The sequence below is a fragment of the Schistocerca cancellata genome, chromosome 8, assembly GCF_023864275.1.
Source record: "Schistocerca cancellata isolate TAMUIC-IGC-003103 chromosome 8, iqSchCanc2.1, whole genome shotgun sequence".
NCBI classification, from domain to species: domain Eukaryota; kingdom Metazoa; phylum Arthropoda; class Insecta; order Orthoptera; family Acrididae; genus Schistocerca; species Schistocerca cancellata.
The window spans coordinates 397490849-397508557 of record NC_064633.1 but is presented as its reverse complement, the minus strand read 5'-3'; the positions used below and the strand labels follow the sequence as shown (position 1 = coordinate 397508557).

Genomic DNA, 17709 nt, shown 5'->3' with positions numbered 1-17709 from the left:
GCAATACTAGAACGTAATACTAGGCCCAAAAACAGCTTCTATCAAAGAGGATACACATGTAGTCAACAACCTGCTAGAGTATATTAAATGTGTTTTGAATGGTAAAGTCGTGTTTTAGACAGAATTAGAGATATTGCTGTGGGCAGTTCCTTGAACTACAGGTATAGTGAGTATCTTGACAGAAACTGTTAGAAGCAATGTTTTATGTTATTTCGTCACTAATATAGTCGTTGCAACACGCTTATATTTCATAATGTTAATTCATATATTGTGTTGCACATATATAAAATTTGCTTTCTTGACTTAGTTGTATGTCCCAGAGATTTCTCTACGCGGGATCCATGGAACACGACGTACGCTATGTAAACTATAGTGGTTGGACATAGACATGAAAACACCGCAAGAAATACATGCTTGTACATAAATGCAGATGTTAGCCAAGCCTGCAGTCTGTGTTAAACCATGAACGGCACCTGTGCAGTGTCCTCAACACGATGCGTATGCCAGTCGTGATCAGAACACTGTTTTGTGTAGTTGTGAGTGTGTTATGTCGAAATCAAGGGAATTCGAACGTGGGCGTGCTCGTATGTTGGGTGCTGCTGCAACCGAGGTAGCCGAAGTGTTTGGTGTTTCAAGGGGCACTGTATGGAAGATTTATAATACATAACAGAGAAAGCAGAAAAACATCATAGCCGCGCGGGATTAGCCGAGCGGTCTCAGTCGCTGCAGTCACGGACTGTGCGGCTGGTCCCGGCGGAGGTTCGAGTCCTCCCTCGGGAATTGGTGTGTGTGTTTGTCCTTAGTATAATTTAGGTTAAGTAGCGTGTAACCTTAGGGACTGATGACCTTAGCAGTTAAGTCCCATAGGATTCACACACACACACACACACACACACACACAAAATGGTTCAAATGGCTCTGAGCACTATGGGAATTATCATCTGAGGTCATCAGTCCCATATAACTTAGAACTACTTAAACCTAACAAACCTAAGGACATCACACACATCCATGCCCGAGGCAGGATTCGAACCTGCGACCGTAGCGGTCGCGCGGTTCCGGACTGAAGCGCCTAGAGCCGCTCGGCCACCACGGCCGACCGAAAACGAAGTGGACTATGGGCCAATGGAAGAATGTCATTTGCTCGGGTGAATTTCGTCTCACACTGATTCCACCTTTTGGCGGAGTTTACGTCCTAAGAGTGAAACACGGCGGGTTCGGTGATGATTCAGGAAACCATATCGCGCTATTCTAAATGATCTCATTGTCACTCTGCAAGATCACTTTACTGCTAAGGATAATGTGGCCATTTTGACTGGTCAGGCCCACCCCATGGTACAACGTTCTTTTCCAAATGGTGACGCCCCTGTTCACACAGCTCGCCTCGTCCAGGACTGGTTTTGTGAGAGCGAGGACGAACTGTCGCATCTCTCCTGCCACAACACTCGCCAGATATTAAATGTGTTTTGAGCCTTTGTGGACTACTTTGGAGAGAAGGATGCGTAATCGCTATCCACCACCACCATCGTTACCTTAACTTGTCACTATTTTGGAGGAAGAATGGTATAAAATTCCCTTGAAAACCGTACAGGACTTGAATTTATGCAATCAGACACGGCTGGAAACTGGTTTGAATGTCAAGGGATTTTCTGCAAAGTATTGGGCATGGTAATGAGCTGAGTTTTTGGTGTTTCATATTTTTGTCCACACCTTGTACTTCAATATCTTTCATGCTCTCTTACCAGTAGGACCCTATTTGTAACAGATGGTCACGGAGATGAAGAACAGTATTTTGCACGCTATTTGCTATCCTGGTTTCCAGATTAATCAGATCTTACTTGTCATTGAGCACCCACTTAGAATGCTGACTACTTGCTTGTAATTATGGGAATTAGATTACTTATGTCTAGATATTTGGTGTCACTTATTCGTTGCCATATATCGGAACTAATGGAACACATACTGAAACAAACTGTAGTTTTCCTGCGGCTAGTTCAAAAATGGTTCAAATGGCTCTAAGCACTATGGGACTTAACATCTGAGGTCATCAGTCCCCTAGACTTACAGGCTACTTAAACCTAACTAACCTAAGGACATAACACACATCAATGCCCGAGGCAAGATTCGAACCTGCGACCTAACAGCAGCGCGGTACCGGACTGAGGCGCCTAGAACCGCTCGGCCACAACGGCCGGCTCCTGCGGCAAGTGGAGCAACGCATCTTTAAGTGCGTGCTCATAACATATTCGTCGATTGAGTGATAAGAGATACAACAATTAATTGCTTAAAAAAACTTTTTTATACTATACCTTATCATGTGCGTCAGGATCCTTGTCACTGCTCTCTATACGATTGCGTTTCGTATTTTCTATTATGTATGTCTTCTCCTTCTCTGAGACCCTGGGATGAGATTCTGGGTCGTCGTACACAAAGTAAACCCAGGGGAGGATTAAAAATGTTGTTATACCGCCATATATGTAGAAGACGGAAGTCCATCCCAAATTCTTCACCATTGTTCCTGACGAAGCCATAGAAAGCACGGTACCTAAGTAGTTTGCTGCAACAGAATAGGAAATGATTAGTTTACATCTTCCATTTACGAATCACGATGGAAATGATAGTAAACTGAGATAGGATATCTTACTGAGACAGTTAAACAATGCTGATAAGAATCTTAGTGTTCGATTAGCAGTGAGTTATCTCTATACGTCCATGAAATATTTCTGATAATGTTTATAACATTTTATATTTTTTCTGACTGTGTGTACTTTGCACGGATTACGTCGCTAACTAAAACATGTGTACGGGTTTATAGCCACATGTAGTTCACTTCTTTATGCACTGATGTTACTCAGAGAGTAGCACTTTTTCACTCACCACTGATGATGAATTCTTATATGTTGTCGTGCTGGAAAATGCTGTCTAGAATTGACCATTCGTTCAACAGCTTAGAAGGTCAAACGTCCTTCTAAGCTAAAACTTGATTTCAGACTGGTATGGCAGACAACTTTAATTAGTTATAAAATCTGAGATTTCGTACAATGCAGGGAAGAACTCAATATATCAAGTGTAGACTAGGAGGTGCAAGTGTTTATAACGGGCGTTAAGGCTAAAGTTTCTTATGAGACTGAAGGCCGAAATCATTGACATTCATATAGCGTAGGATTTAGGAATATACACTGTGTACCAACTTATCGAAATGCCTCGAAGAAAACGATCTATTCATACGTGACCAGCGCGGATTCAGAAATTGCCGTTCATGTGAAATATAACAGTCCCTTTATTCACACGAAGTAATGAGTGATAGCGCTAGGGGATCTCACGTGATTTAATATTTCTAGATTTCCAGAAGACTTTAGACACCGATGGTCACATCTAATCAGTTTCCCTGCCTATGAAGTACAGTCTTAACTGCTCGACTGGATTCGTGATTTTCTGTAGGAAAGTTCACAGATCCTAGTAACCGACGAAGGGTCATATAGTAAAACCAATGGTATATTTCAGATTATAGAAGGTACCGTTATAGGCTCTCAGCTATTTTTAAGCGAATTAGTAGACGGTCTGAGCAGCCCTCTTAGATTGCATAGGGTGCTGTCATTTGCTGCCTAGCAAATTTATCGGAAGATCCAAATGAATTACAAAATAATGTAAACAAGATGTGGTGCGAGAAGTGGCAGTTTCTTCAGTACTTTAAAAAGTGTAAGGTCATCCACATGGGTACAAAAAAATTACGGTTATATCCGGTTACACGATAAATTTCACAAATTTAAAGGTTGCCAGTTCAGTTAAATACCCAGGAACTACCACTGCCAATAACTTAAACTGGAGCCATTACACAGAAAACGTTGAAAGGACAGCGAACCAAAGACTACGTTTTATTGGCAGAACACTTAGATAAAGCAACATACCTGCCAAAGAGACTGCCTAACCCGGCTTGATCTGCCTGTTTGGAGTATTACAGCGCCTATGGGATCCTCACCAGATAGGATTGACTTAGAACATCCGGCGGGATACTTCCGCAATATTACAGTCTTCAACTTTCTCCTCCGAATTCGAAACGATGACTCTCACTTACTTAGGGAGAAATGACCAATGTAATAAAATAAGAAAAATCAGACCTCGGGCAGAAATATTTAGGTACTCATTTTTCCCACGTGCTAGTCAAGATCCTTTGAAAGTGGTTTTGTGAACCCTCTACCTGACACTTAAGAGTGAACTGAAGAATAATCATTTTAATGCAGATGTAGACGTTGTACTAAATTATACTGAGCCTTAATTAAACAATCCATTATTTTGATCGTACCCCAAAAGCTGACGATACAGTCAGGTTAGTACATCAAATGAAGCTATCTATGCACTTTCAGCATTGCAGCGCGTCAGCAATCGTAAGCACCGAAATGATTACGAAAAATCCGCCTCGATTGCACAAACTACGTGGTGTTTACCTAGGTTTCAGCGTGGGTAACCACGTCTTCTTCAGAACAAATATAAAATAGCTTGCCTAAATAGGCATACTCAAAGGCTAAAATCAACACCTACAGCGACAAGGCCCCTCCAGGATGAGTTCGGTGGAGAGCCTGTGACCATCGTACGTTGGCTGGGGCGAGGCAGCACACACAGGGTTGAGGTAAGTAATATTTTTGACTTGGTCCACATGTACCGTGTATTTGTAAAATTTTTTATGGGGCCTTGTCACTGTAGGTGTTGATTTTAGCCTTTGGGTATGCCTATTTAGGCAAGCTGTTTTATATTTGTTCTGAAGAAGACGTGGTTACCCACGCTGAAACCTAGGTAAACACGAGGTAGTTTGTGCAATCGAGGCGGATTTTGCATAATTATTTCTATCTATGCACCCTGTGCAGTCATTTGGTGTTTTTGTAGGTCCATAAAAATGCTCCTCCTCGTCAGTTCGGAATTGGGTAGAATACTCTGACTAAAACAACTTACAAGATCAGTCTTAAGGCAAGAAGTTTATCTGTGCTGTTTATTGTCGTAACCGATGGATCGTTTTTGCTGGTTATGCACTGCCACAACAAGTGGAGTCGAAACTGTGATCGGAGTACATTCCTGTTTCAGTCCAATTCGTATTCGAAAACACTCTGCGGAGTTAACACTTTTCAAGTATAATCTAGCAGCTGTGTGAAAATAGTTTACTGTATTCCGCACATCTTCGACAGATTAGTGATCAGAGACTTTCTAAGGAGTTTTAGTCAGAGTGTTCTACACAATGCCGAAGTTTTGAGGAAGCGCATTTTATGGGCATTGTAGAGCCCACGTCCACAACAGGCCTCCGTTAGATGGTAAAGATGCGGTCTTATTAGACGAGGAAACGTCGCTACTCACCCCTGCAGGTTGGACGCTTGATATCGCACCTATGTCGCACATATGTTCATGTGTTGCATGCACTGGCCGGTTAGTTCCCATGTCTTCTTCATTGTACAGCTTCCTGTGGATTTTCTGGGCTGTTTCTCTCAAAGGACTTCCTCACGTTCATCTCTACACACTTTTCTCTTTTTCTAGCATTTTGTTTTACATTTCTCTGATTTTGCTCTGCTATACACACTGTGAGCTAACGAGCATTGCGGTCTCATTTAAATATATGGCCGAAAGGGTCATCCTACAGGAATTGTGAAACGAACCATGACCGCGTGCCACAAAGGGCGCCAATTCACCACGAGATGGGGACGTCCACAGGTGTCTATTGTCTATTGAGGCCTAAGCGCTGCAGTGTGTGAGTGAGACAGACGAGAACCTACGTCATAGGGAAACCCAGTAGAAGACTTTTGTGGCCAAAGAGACGTAGCAGTGTTAAAATGGCGGACCTAAGGTCGGCCATAAAGGGAAACATTTATGAAAACTATTTAATTCTGTAGTACTGCAGGGAACAAGCCACAGTATTTTAATCTGCCATCCTCCATAAAAATTCATGGTGAGCCCAATAAAACTTGAATATTGATCATATCCATAATAGTTTAGGATTTACTGTTAAAGTGAAATTAACAAGTTTTGTAACAAAGACCTGAATGCTAAAATCTGAACGCTTTGGTCAATCTTAACGATCGACATTTAAAATAGAAGGGCATCATTAGAATGACAAATGTTGTAAATATCAACTCCGTAACTTTATTTGTTTAAACGATATAGTAAATTTAAATTATCTATATTTTCATTTAAGCATCAGATCATCATTTCCTCCACACAAAACACATTGAACGATGACAGCATGACACCTTATTGAAGCATTAGGTAATAAACATGTGTTGTAAATTTTAGTGCATAATAGTTACTTTTATTCTTTATTTATTTATCAGAAAGCACGTTGGTGCAAGGCTACTGGCCTTGACATTCAACGCTAAGAAGGAAATAATATTGGTTTTATGTAAAAGAATTTAACGTTTATTATGCAATGGATATTAATTTTACTTTATTTAGAACGTGACAGTGGTCAAGCTTTGATTATTTAAATGTGTTAAAATGTAAAGTAATGTAGAATAAATTGTAGCTAATCAGATGGATGGCTTCGAGGTCAGTGCTGGTGGAGACGTGAAAGCGGACGGTCGGTCTTTAGGCAGCTAGGAAGACAAACGACTTAGAAACTTTCGTGTTGTGTGGTATCGCGGGACTTTGTCCGGTTAGCAGGCGTGCGCCTGGTGTGAACCCTAACTTTTCGTGAAGGTAACGAGGTGGAATATTAGACTTCTATTTCGCGATGAGATTGTGAACGAACTGTGTCAACTGGATATGCGCTCGTGTGTAATAGTAATTCTAAATACGTCCACTTTCGCTATTAATTTGCTTTCTGAATAAACATTATTCTAACCAAATCGCAACTGTGTGGCCTACATCATTTATGGATCGTTAATTTAATTCCCGATATTACTATTACTGTTATTATATGTTATATTAACTTTGTATTTCGCAAACTTGCCGTCAGCCAGACAATTAAACCAAAGGATCACAAGTGTCTAATTTAGGGCGTGTAATACGAACTTTCGGATGTTAGCTCACAACACTAAGCCCATTACTATTATAAGCTATTACGGAACACTCATCGTCATTAATTTTTAAGAATCTTACCATTAATACCATATATGTTAGGAATAAAGATTGTCATCATTCCTGCCAAAAGAATGCTCAACGACAGTTTCTTTTCGGTATTGAAATATGCTTGCCATGTACTTTCGTGAAACTTCACAGTAAAATAAATAGAATGAATGATGGCAACTGATGGATAAAATGTCTGAAAGAAATCTATTCTCTAGGAAAAAATCCCTATAGGATCTATAAGTACTAGTCTCCAGTTATTGGCCATAAGATGTCTCCCAAGAAGTTAAAAAATTTAAATAAACTATCAGCATTCTCATCTACTATTAAAAGGAAGCTCCAACAAATATCAGAAACATTTCTACGAGAGGAGCAATGCCGATGTCGTAAAGTCAGGCCCCATGCACATGCATCGTTTGTTTTAAAATAGCTGATAGAAAAGAGAAGAGATTTCAAGAAAGCAATACTTCTGTTAGAAGAGAAGACAGTTCAAGAAGCCACAATTTCTTCTGTTCCTAGGCTATGAGGAGGTCTATGATAAGATACGCATGTTGAAATTATGGGACATACTCACTGATTACAATCGATCCCTAAGGTTATTGAATGCTATTAAACGACCTTACGTTAACACTAAAATCAGTATAAACTAACCGTTATTGACTGAAAACCAGGGACTAAAACAAGGGTGGGGTCTTTCACCAATCTTTTATATGAACAAAAAGTTTTAGAAGAATGGAAGTCTAAAAACCCAAAACGGATGGACCTAGGAAGGAACAAATTTATTAACAATTTTTTTTTTTTTTTTTTTTTTTTTTTGCAGAGGATCCAATTCTCCTAGCAGACAGGAAAAGCGCTTTACAAGAAAGTGTTTAAATCGAATAACGTTTTAGTAATACTTATAAAATGGTTACATCTGTAAGAAGAGCAAAAATAATGATAAACAGTAAAACAGTAGAACAGGTAAAACTCGTTCAAATATGTCGAGACAGATGTATCAATCTGCAGAACTATTTCAGATGTGGTTCAAAATACGCAGAAACATAACGCTATAAATGGTTATGTAAGCAAGTATCTTGGTAGAACTATGAGGAAAGAGATAACACTAAACCCACACAACGTGGTGGCTTAGCGTGCTCTTACGTACGAAAGTGAAAACTAGATGTTAGGACGAAGAATTGAGGCTTCTGAGATGAAGTTTCTGAGGTAACTTCTTGGACTAATGGTAAAAGAGCGCGGAGTGAAGATATGAGGCAACAACTTCACGTCTAGACGTAAAAACAGAAGATATTAGATTTAAAAAAAACGGTATGGCTACATCAAAAGGCTGTTACCTGAGCGCCTGCATTGAACGAAACTGCAAAATGGTACATAGGCAATGAAGAGAAGACAACAGTTTCGTTACATTTCCTTGGTTTCAAAACTGGCCGACATACACTCCTTGAAATGGAGGTAGAAGAAGTAGTATTCTCATGCCTGTTGATGTATTTCTTTGTTTACACGGTTATTAGAACATAACTGAAATACGAAGCAGACACGCTGTAGCCAGTATGGATCACTACAATCGTATTCTGGGTGCGCCCTTACTGGGCGTGGTATGCCGTTAGCTCCCTCTAACTAGTGGAGTGGCTAGTTAGCCAGGTTGAGGACTACATTTTTTACACACAACGTAGAGTCAGAGTGGTACTCGTGTTACGCGAGAAAATAAAATACTAAATTAAACATCAAACCCTGTGGTACTAAACTCGATCTTCATCAAACTCGTTACTGGGTTGCACCTGGACATGGTCTACATCGAATTTAGAGTTTTCATTGTTTGAACATATTTATTATGAAAATTAATGTTCTTTTAAATGTACGAAAATATAAAAAATTGTTTACAATGATTGAATTACAGCCCAAAAGGGTAGGCAGCGAGTGTAAGAACAAATGGACAGGTAAGCTCCTGTGTCCGGGTTTTATATTTAGCGTTCGTTTCATTTGGTTACTCCTTTGTGAGAACAGCTGCTTGCTGTAGCTTCGCCAATTACGCATTACGAAGCGCAGGAAATTTCTTACTGAGCGGAATGGTGCAACGGCTAATGTAACGGATTCGTATTCGAGACGAGCTAGTTCTAATTTCCAACTGGCGTTTCTTCTTTGGCCATCATCTGTCCACAGATGAATGAAGGCATCTTTTATATTCTTCATTTTCGATTCTATATTGTCAAGTACCACTGTCTTACAGCAGTCATTTTGATTTCATGCAGCCACCCTTCAGGGGACTCCGGCCCCCAACGTCAAAAATGAACCATCATTTTAATTTACCAGCTGCACTATGTGGTCATTCCATTTTTCTTTCAGCCTGGTAATTTTCTCGAGAATGCCTGTTACCCGTTTTGATCTTCTGTTGCTTTCATTTCTGATTTTGTCCCTGCGGCTGCAACACAGCATCCGCCTCAGCATTGGTATTTGTGTACACTGTAATTTATGAGACTCAAGTTGTTTGAACCAAAGATTCTGTACGGTAAGATTTTACTTATAGGGCGCAGGTACAGCAGATGTTCATTTCCAGCTGGTACGTCTTCATTGGTCAGGATGAACAAAAACAGTCAGGAACCTTCCCGATTCAAATCTATTCTTCAACGAATATCTGTCTTTTGGTTGGCTTTCGCTAGTTGAGTTTATGGCTGTGATAGATATTTTCTGAGACGAATTCAATAGCTGAATAATAAATTTTGACAAGTTGGATGTCAGGGCTCACAGTTCTAACCACTTAAAACTGAACACAATGCTTTTGAAATCGTTTCCGAATAATCAACCAACGCCATAAACTCAGATCGGGCCATTCAGGCTTGCTGAAAACTGTTTGAGAACGACCTCGAATAACTAGTCTGATAGCTCAAAAGTGAAAGGTATGAGGCGTTCAGTAGGTAATATCACACTTTTTTTTGTCGGCCAATTTCGGTTGAAAAATACAGGATTTGTTGTGGGTCATCGTGGGATATTCCCGCTTCAGCCCATATAGTTTCATAAAGTTCCGATATGGGGCAGCGCTATACATAGCCTTGATACTGGCATCTGTAAGGGAGGTGCATTCCGGCGGAAAACCAGAGTATTGCAGATCTTCATAGGTGCTGCTAGAATGGCTACGGAGATCCAACAGTGAACAAAAGCACGGTGGGTTGTTGGGCTAGGCGTCTGTCATCGTTGCAACAAGGTCGTGCAAACCTGTCCGATCTCTCGCGTATCGGTCGGCAGTACGCAACTGTACAGTGTTGGAATTCGCGGACACTGTCATTCGAGGTTATCGACTGATAATTAGCAAACATCTCGCTGCTAAACTGGACGTCTCGGTTGGTAGTACTGACACACTCGCCCGACGGTTGGGGTACCCAAGGCTGTGTGCCGGTTTGGTTCCTTGCCGCCTAACAGACGATAAAGAGCAACGAATGACCACCTGTGCGGAATTTCTTGCGCCCTACGCTGATCGTGACAGTTTGTTGTCGAACGTCGTCACAGGTGGTGAAACATGGGTTCACCACTTGCAACACGAAACAAACGGCAATCTATGGAGAGACGCCACACCACCTTTCCTCCGAAGAAATAGTTCAAAGCCGCACCATCAGCCGATAAAGTCATGGCGACCGTCTTCTGGGAGTCCGAAGAGTTATTCTGTGTGACGTCCCATTTCATGGTGCGAAGATCCACTCTGAAGTGTATTTTGATACCCTCAGGAAACTGAAGAAACAAGCGTGTTCGTCGCCATAAAAATGCAAACGAGCTTATCCTTCTCCATGACAATGCAAGCCCTCACACAAATCTGCGCACCCGAGAGGAGCTCACAAAATTTCCGTGGATTATTCTTCCTCATCCTCACTGAAGCCCGGAATTCGCATCTCCCGACTTCCATCTGGTTGGCCTAATGAAGGATGCACTCCACTGGAGGCAGTACGTGGATGATGGGAAGATTACTGATGAAGCAAGACAATGCCTCCAACATTGGCTAATAGAGTGGTACCACACGGACATGTAGGCCCTCCTAATAAGGTGGCGTAAGACCGTCGTACTGTACACACACTGTTGAAAAAAATTGATTTTGTAATTAAAAGAGTGGGGAATAATATGGTGTACTGGAATCATGAATAAAACAAACATACTTTCAAAAAAAAAGTGTTGCATTACTTATTGAACGTCCCTTGTATATTATAGATCTCCTAGTTACTAACAGATCAGATTTTTAAAGAGTGTACCAGTGAGAGAGGGATCAGCGACCATAATGCTATTACAGATACAATGGTCACCAAAGGCAGAAATATTTTCAAGACAGCGAGGAGTACTTTCGTTTCGTCGAACTGTTTGAGAGTCAATATCATTTCCTTTAAAGAATGACTAGAAAACATTTAGTTCAGATTTGGCAAACGCAGAACAATTGTAGTTAAAGTTGACGGTCTGGCTAAATACTCTCCAAGATGAATAATAAGAGATAGCAGAGACCCACACTCGTCTAACTCAAGATCACTAATGATACTAAATAAAAGAAGCAGCATATGCATCTGTAAACTTTGAGGATATATATATATATATATATATATATATATTTCAAATGGTTCAAATGGCTCTGAGCACTATGGGATTCTGAGGTCATCAGTCCCCTATAACTTAGAACTACTTAAACCTAACCAACCTAAGGATATCACAGACACCAATGCCAGAGGCAGGATTCGAACCTGCGACCGTAGGGGTCGCGCGGTTCTAGACTGTAGCGCCTAGAACCGATGGGCCACACCGGCCGGCTTCCTTTTCTTTTTTTTCAGTCCAATTTCATTAGTGATTCTGTTACTACCACAGGTTGAAGTAAAAAATTATTTTCCTCCAAAATTTCTTGTAATGTTAGTTTTCATTTTTTTCCTAGCAGCTCGTGAGATTTTTCTTTTGGAAAGTGCTCCATCATATTGTAGACTAAATATTGAGTTGCCCAATATTTTTTGAATTTTTACAAACATTTGAAATTATCACTATAAAAACAACTGGCAATGTTGAAGGCGGCGAGATGGCCTTGAAACCCTATTTTAAAAAATTAGTTCAAATGGCTCAGAGCACTATGGGACTTAACTTCTGAAGTCATCAGTCCCCTAGAACTTAGAACTACTTAAACCTAACTAACCTAAGGACATCACACACATCCATGCCCGAGGCAGAATTCGAACCTGCGACCGTAGCGGTCGCGCGATTCCAGACTGTAGCGCCTAGAGCCGCTCGTCCACTCCGGCCGGCGAAGCCCTATTTTAGTGCTGACCGCTCTAGTGAGTAGGTTGGGTGTTGGCTATGCTACTGAGTGGTCTTAAATAGCTCGCTGTGAACAGAGACAAAGCTACAGAGAATGATGAACTTTGGAATATTATTTGGTAAAGATTAATTTCAGAAGTGAAGATTACCAGGTACAGTTGTTGCTGCACTACTTGATTGCGGGTAATTATGCGTTTGAATAACGGAAGCTTTTAGTAGGATTTTTTATTTATTAGTCTGGGTTATTTAGATCATTGTTCAGACGAGAGTAAGTAAAGTTATCAATTCTCATGGCTCGCACTCAGAAGTTAGAGGTTTTTACCACTCCTTTACCATTTTCATTAATTATTCACTTGGCCGGATAATATTTGTTATTTTTTGTGACGATGATTATAATAATTATACAATGATTTTCAGCTTTTGCAGTACAGTGTTTCAAAGGTTTGTTTCAATTTAATTATTTTGCAAGTTCATACTGTATCACCGTATTCTCATGGAAGAAGTTAATGTTTTCTGATTAGGTGCGTCACCGCTCTGAACTTCGCGCAGCACAGTAAGAATGAAACAGGAGACCTTTTTAAAATAGTTGCATGTCCTTGCATCTCCTTGCATTGCACTGCGCAAGTCCTTTCTTCCTTATTTAGCCTGCTTGGTGCTGCGCTGCATATTTTACGTTGATTACTTCGACCAGTACCAACTTCCCGTTACGACAGGTAAGCTATAAAAATTTGTTTTAGTCACGTTAGTTGCATATTTACAGTTACCTTTGCTTTTCAAAATTATCAGATTCAGTTTAGCCAAGGATCAGTTCAGTTTTCATTTCATATACAGGCAGTTTTAGTTCACAGTGCGGTGTTACCTTTCCATATGCAGCATTCAGTGTTTGAGATTTGTTTAGTCAGAATGCTTACGTAAACTTAATAGACTTTTTGTAGAAATATTTTGGTGTATCATTCTTTCAAAATTGTTTTGGTATTTTTATGTGGCATTTTTATTCTGTTAGCTTTGTGTGTTGAACTTGTAAGTCTGTGACGACACGCATCTAGCACTGCTCACTCCTGCACAACACTTAGTTTCATAGGACAGTCTGCTTAGTTTACATTTTTGGTTTTCTAATTAATTTTTTGCGTTAATTAAAATCAGTTATGCAATTTCAGTTTTGGCGCCTAAGAGTTTCCGTAACTACACCACTTCCATTGTTTCGCATTTCACACAGATACACTAGTTATAAAGAATAACAGTCCATGTTTAGTTCACAACAAATAACATATTTCTTTTCTTAATAAAAGATGCAATAAACTACCAGGCTCGATAACAATACTAAAGACGAACAACACGAGTGCACTCTGGCGGTCGTTTTATATATCACAGAAAGTTGTAAGTGAAAACATTTGAAGTATGATGCTGTCGAAATAAGTTAAAAGTTACATATAAAGATAAAGGACGATTCTAAGACACACTTTAGTGAGACATCTACTATAGCTTGCAGAAAAAGCTAACATGATTTTGTAAGGAGCAATAGAGTGTAAAAAAAGTAGTGACAGGAAAAGAATAGGATATGCAAAGGGTATAAAGACTATTGGATGTGGTAATTCTATAGAGATGAAAACATTGGTGCAAGGTAAGAAAATGTGGAAGACAGCGTCGAAACAGTCTAAAGACTAATGGGGTTAAAAAAATAGAGGCATATCGGCTTAAATTTTTCCACTTGTCATCTTCGACTGGAACACTAAGGTGGGAAATGATGCACCATGTACAGTCCACGACTCATCGCAACTGTGTCTTAAGCAGGACAACTGTACAGTTGGATTTAGATTTGAAATGAATCACCAACCAAATTATTATCGCTTTGGAGCTCGTGACGCTAATGTTAAACCCTACGTGGTGCTTCTGCGCACGTTGAGATCCGACCTTTGTACAAAACGAACATCTGCCGTGTTGTGTTACGGACCTGTACGCGGCGATTCAAGCCAGCTGCTGTGTATTATCGCAGGATGTCTGTAGACATGTGTCCAAGTGCATCGCGTGACGCACCTGCTGAGCTGTTTGCGAAACGGAAGAACAACATTACCTGCAGAGAACATCAGGTCATCAATGGATATAATTAGTATCCAACTCAGCTGCATTCTAAATATGGATGCTTTCTCTTGGCTGGAGGTAGATCCCCTCCTCTCCATATGTCCCCCTCTCTCACACCCCTCCCGTCGCCGTCCCGATTCACTTTGTAAGAGGACGCACAACAGAGAATGAAGCTATATACAGACTTTACAAGTCAGTTATCTCCACTCTCGACTATAATAACCTACACAAACCCACTGAGTGTAGATATACGAGGTGCGCTTGATAAGTAATGCAACATTTTTTTGTTTTCCCGCCAGTTTCGGTTACAAAAGTGCAGAATCAGTTGTGAGACGTCGTGAAATATTCGTGCTTTATCCCCTGTTGTTTCATGAAGTTCCGCTAGCTTGCGGCGCTGCACGTATCCTTCAAAATGTCGTTTGTAGCATTTCACATTCATAGGTGCTTGCGAATGTCTAGGAGATGAGGTAATGAACAGAAGCATGGCTAGTCGTTGGGCGAGGCGCCTGACATCATCGCAGCAAAGTCGCACAAACTTGTCCGGTTTGCCGTGTGATGGCCGGCTGCACGCTGCCACGACTCCTGCAGTGTTGGAACGTGCGGACACTCTCATTGGAGGTGACCGACGGATCACAGTCAAACAACTCGCTGCCTCATACAAGTCCGCGCACCCGAGAAGAGCTCACAAAACTTCGTCGGACTGTTCTTCTTCATCCACCCTACAGCCCAGATCTCGCATTTTCCGATTTCCATCTGTCTGACCTAATGAAGGATGCAATCCGTGGGAAGCAGTACGTGGAAGGTTGGGAGGTTATTGATGCAACAAGACCTTGGTTCCGACGTCGATAGGTGGAGCGGTAACATGCGGACACACAGTCCCTCTCAGTAAGGTGGCGTGAGACCATTGCAGTGTACGGAGATTATGTTGAAAAATAGGGTTTTGTAGCCAGAAGAGTGGGAAACAACATAGTGTGTTGGAATCCTGAATAAAAACAATCCACTCTCAGAACAAAGTATGGTCAATTACTTATTGAACCACCCTCGCTGTCGTTGTGATTGGAAAAGCGTGTAGGTCAAACCCAAGTACATAAATGGAAGTGGACCTAATCCACAGAACTACCAACGTGTGTCATTCACATCTATTTGCAACAGAATCCTATAACATAGCCTGATGACAAATAGTATAACCTCTCTGGAACGAAGTATCGTTCTCCATGGTCATAAGCATGGTTACATAAAACGACGGTCATGTGTAAATTCTGTTTTTAACATACGAATCCAGTTCCCTGTGATGTTTCTACACTTTCGAGAAACTCTTGATTCACTATCACACGACACTCCTTACAGAAAATATGGTTTTATGGGGTATCTAGCTCTGCTGAGGATACTTTCAGTGAGACGTCTAGATGTCTGTGGAGGAATGGCAACCCATTCTTTCTCAAGAGCAGAAACCAAAAAAAAAGGTAGTGATGTTGGAGGCTTGAGTCTAGAACGAAGTCGACTTTATAACACTCCAAGGCCGTCCCATTAGGTTCAGATCGGGACTCTATGCAAACCAGTCCATTGCTGCAAAATTATTGTCCACCAACCACTGCCTCACATGTGCGGCTTTATAACAGGCTGCACTGTCATGCTGATACGGTCATCGCCTGTTCGTCTGTTGTACCCAAAACACAATGCTCTGAAAAGTGTACATATCCCTCCGCATTTAACGTTTTCTTAAGCACAATAAAGGGACCATACGCTAACCACGAAAACATCTCCATAACGCAACACCATCTACACCATACTTCAGTGTTGATCCAGTACATTTTGAAAGATTACCTCTCCAGTTATTCGCGAAACCCAAGCCCTTCCATCGGATTGCCACAGGCTATAGCATGATTCATCGCTCCAGATCACAGTTTTTTTAAGGCCAAGTTGTCTCTCACTTACTTGCACAAAAGTCCACATTTCCTCCATGTCCTTATCCTCAGTCATCTCCAGTTCCAGCTCCTGGAATCTATTCCGGAGTTCCAGCTGGAGCCCCTCTGCTATCTGTGGATCTTTCTGTCACCTACGTTGAATCTTCTATTCCTTGGCTCGAATTTCTTCCTGGAAGCCACAGTCTTCAATCTGAAACTGGCAGTACCAAGATGGTGGTCGCTACTTGCGTCTGCTCCTCTTCTAGTCCGTACATCTTCCAGGCTCCTCCTGAACTTCCTGAATACTGCGATGTGGTCAGTTTGATTTTCTGTAATATGATCTGGGGATACCCATGTTATCTTATGACGTCTCCGATAAGGAAACAAGGTCTCATCCTGAGAATATTAACAACTGGTGACAAACATTTTTCGAGAAAAAATACTTCCGAAAAGTGGCAGTATTGTTTAAGAAGCAAGTGATGAAGTTACAGAACAGTTTGTAGCGGAGTAGTTGCTCATTTGTTTTGTTTTGAAAGCAACCGTCCGTTCATTTAGTAAGACAATCAGGCTCCAGCTCTCTGCTGATTCACGTCTACAGAGCGTCAAGTTTTTCTTTTTTTCTGTGTTTTCCGCGTAGTATATTTACTAAATTTCTTGCCCGTTTCTCTGTTTAAGAGGTTTAATCTCGCGTTTTTGTAAGTGTAAATTCATTCAGTCTGTAGTGCAATATTTTCTCACTAAAAATCCAGCCACATAGCTCATTAAAGCATCAGCGTCCATTGGTGTCACATCATGAGTGTAGCAAGTGGCATATCTGGGATTGTCTGCTTTTATAGCTCACTTCTTCAGTTAGTCTTGCTAGGATGGCTAGTATGTGTACATGCTGTGTGCGGACGCAGGAGGAGCTGGCAGCAGTTCGCGAATAGCTGAACGCACTGTTGGTTACGGTCAGTCACCTTGAGGCGGAGAAACTGGCGCGTCGCATGTGACACCTCAAGTGTCGCTTGTTTTGCCCACGGGCTCTGCTTCCGAGCACCACCTACTGCATCTGAAGCAGTTGATCCGCCCTCACAGCAGGGTGAATGGCGGGTGGTTACGCGTTTGCGTCGCTCGAGGTGGATGGCCCTGGTAGAAGTCGGGTGGCCGCTCCTTCAGCAGGGTCCGAGCAGGAACAGAGGTAGGAGTTTACTAGCTGTTGGGAGCTCCAATGTTAGGCGCGTTATGGAGCCCCTTAGCCAGATAGCGTTAAGGGATGAAAAGAAAGCCAATGTCGATATGTCTGATGGGAGCCTCATCCGAGGTGTGGAGGCAGCCTTGCCTGCGGCTATCGAGCGTGCAGGTTGCAGTCGTTTGCATGTTGTTACGTCGGCACCAACGACGCCTCTTGCCTGGGTTCTGAGGCCATCCTCAGTTCGTA

General features: G+C 41.5%; 1 protein-coding gene across 1 annotated transcript in view; it reads right to left on the bottom strand.

The window, feature by feature from the left end:
* Positions 1 to 17709, bottom strand: part of LOC126094800 (sialin-like) — a 113655-nt gene that overhangs the window by 52129 nt on the left and 43817 nt on the right. Inside the window, exon 5 of the mRNA XM_049909366.1 lies at positions 2310 to 2557. Within this exon, the coding sequence (XP_049765323.1) occupies positions 2310 to 2557 (248 nt within the window). The remainder of the gene's footprint in view (positions 1 to 2309; positions 2558 to 17709) is intronic.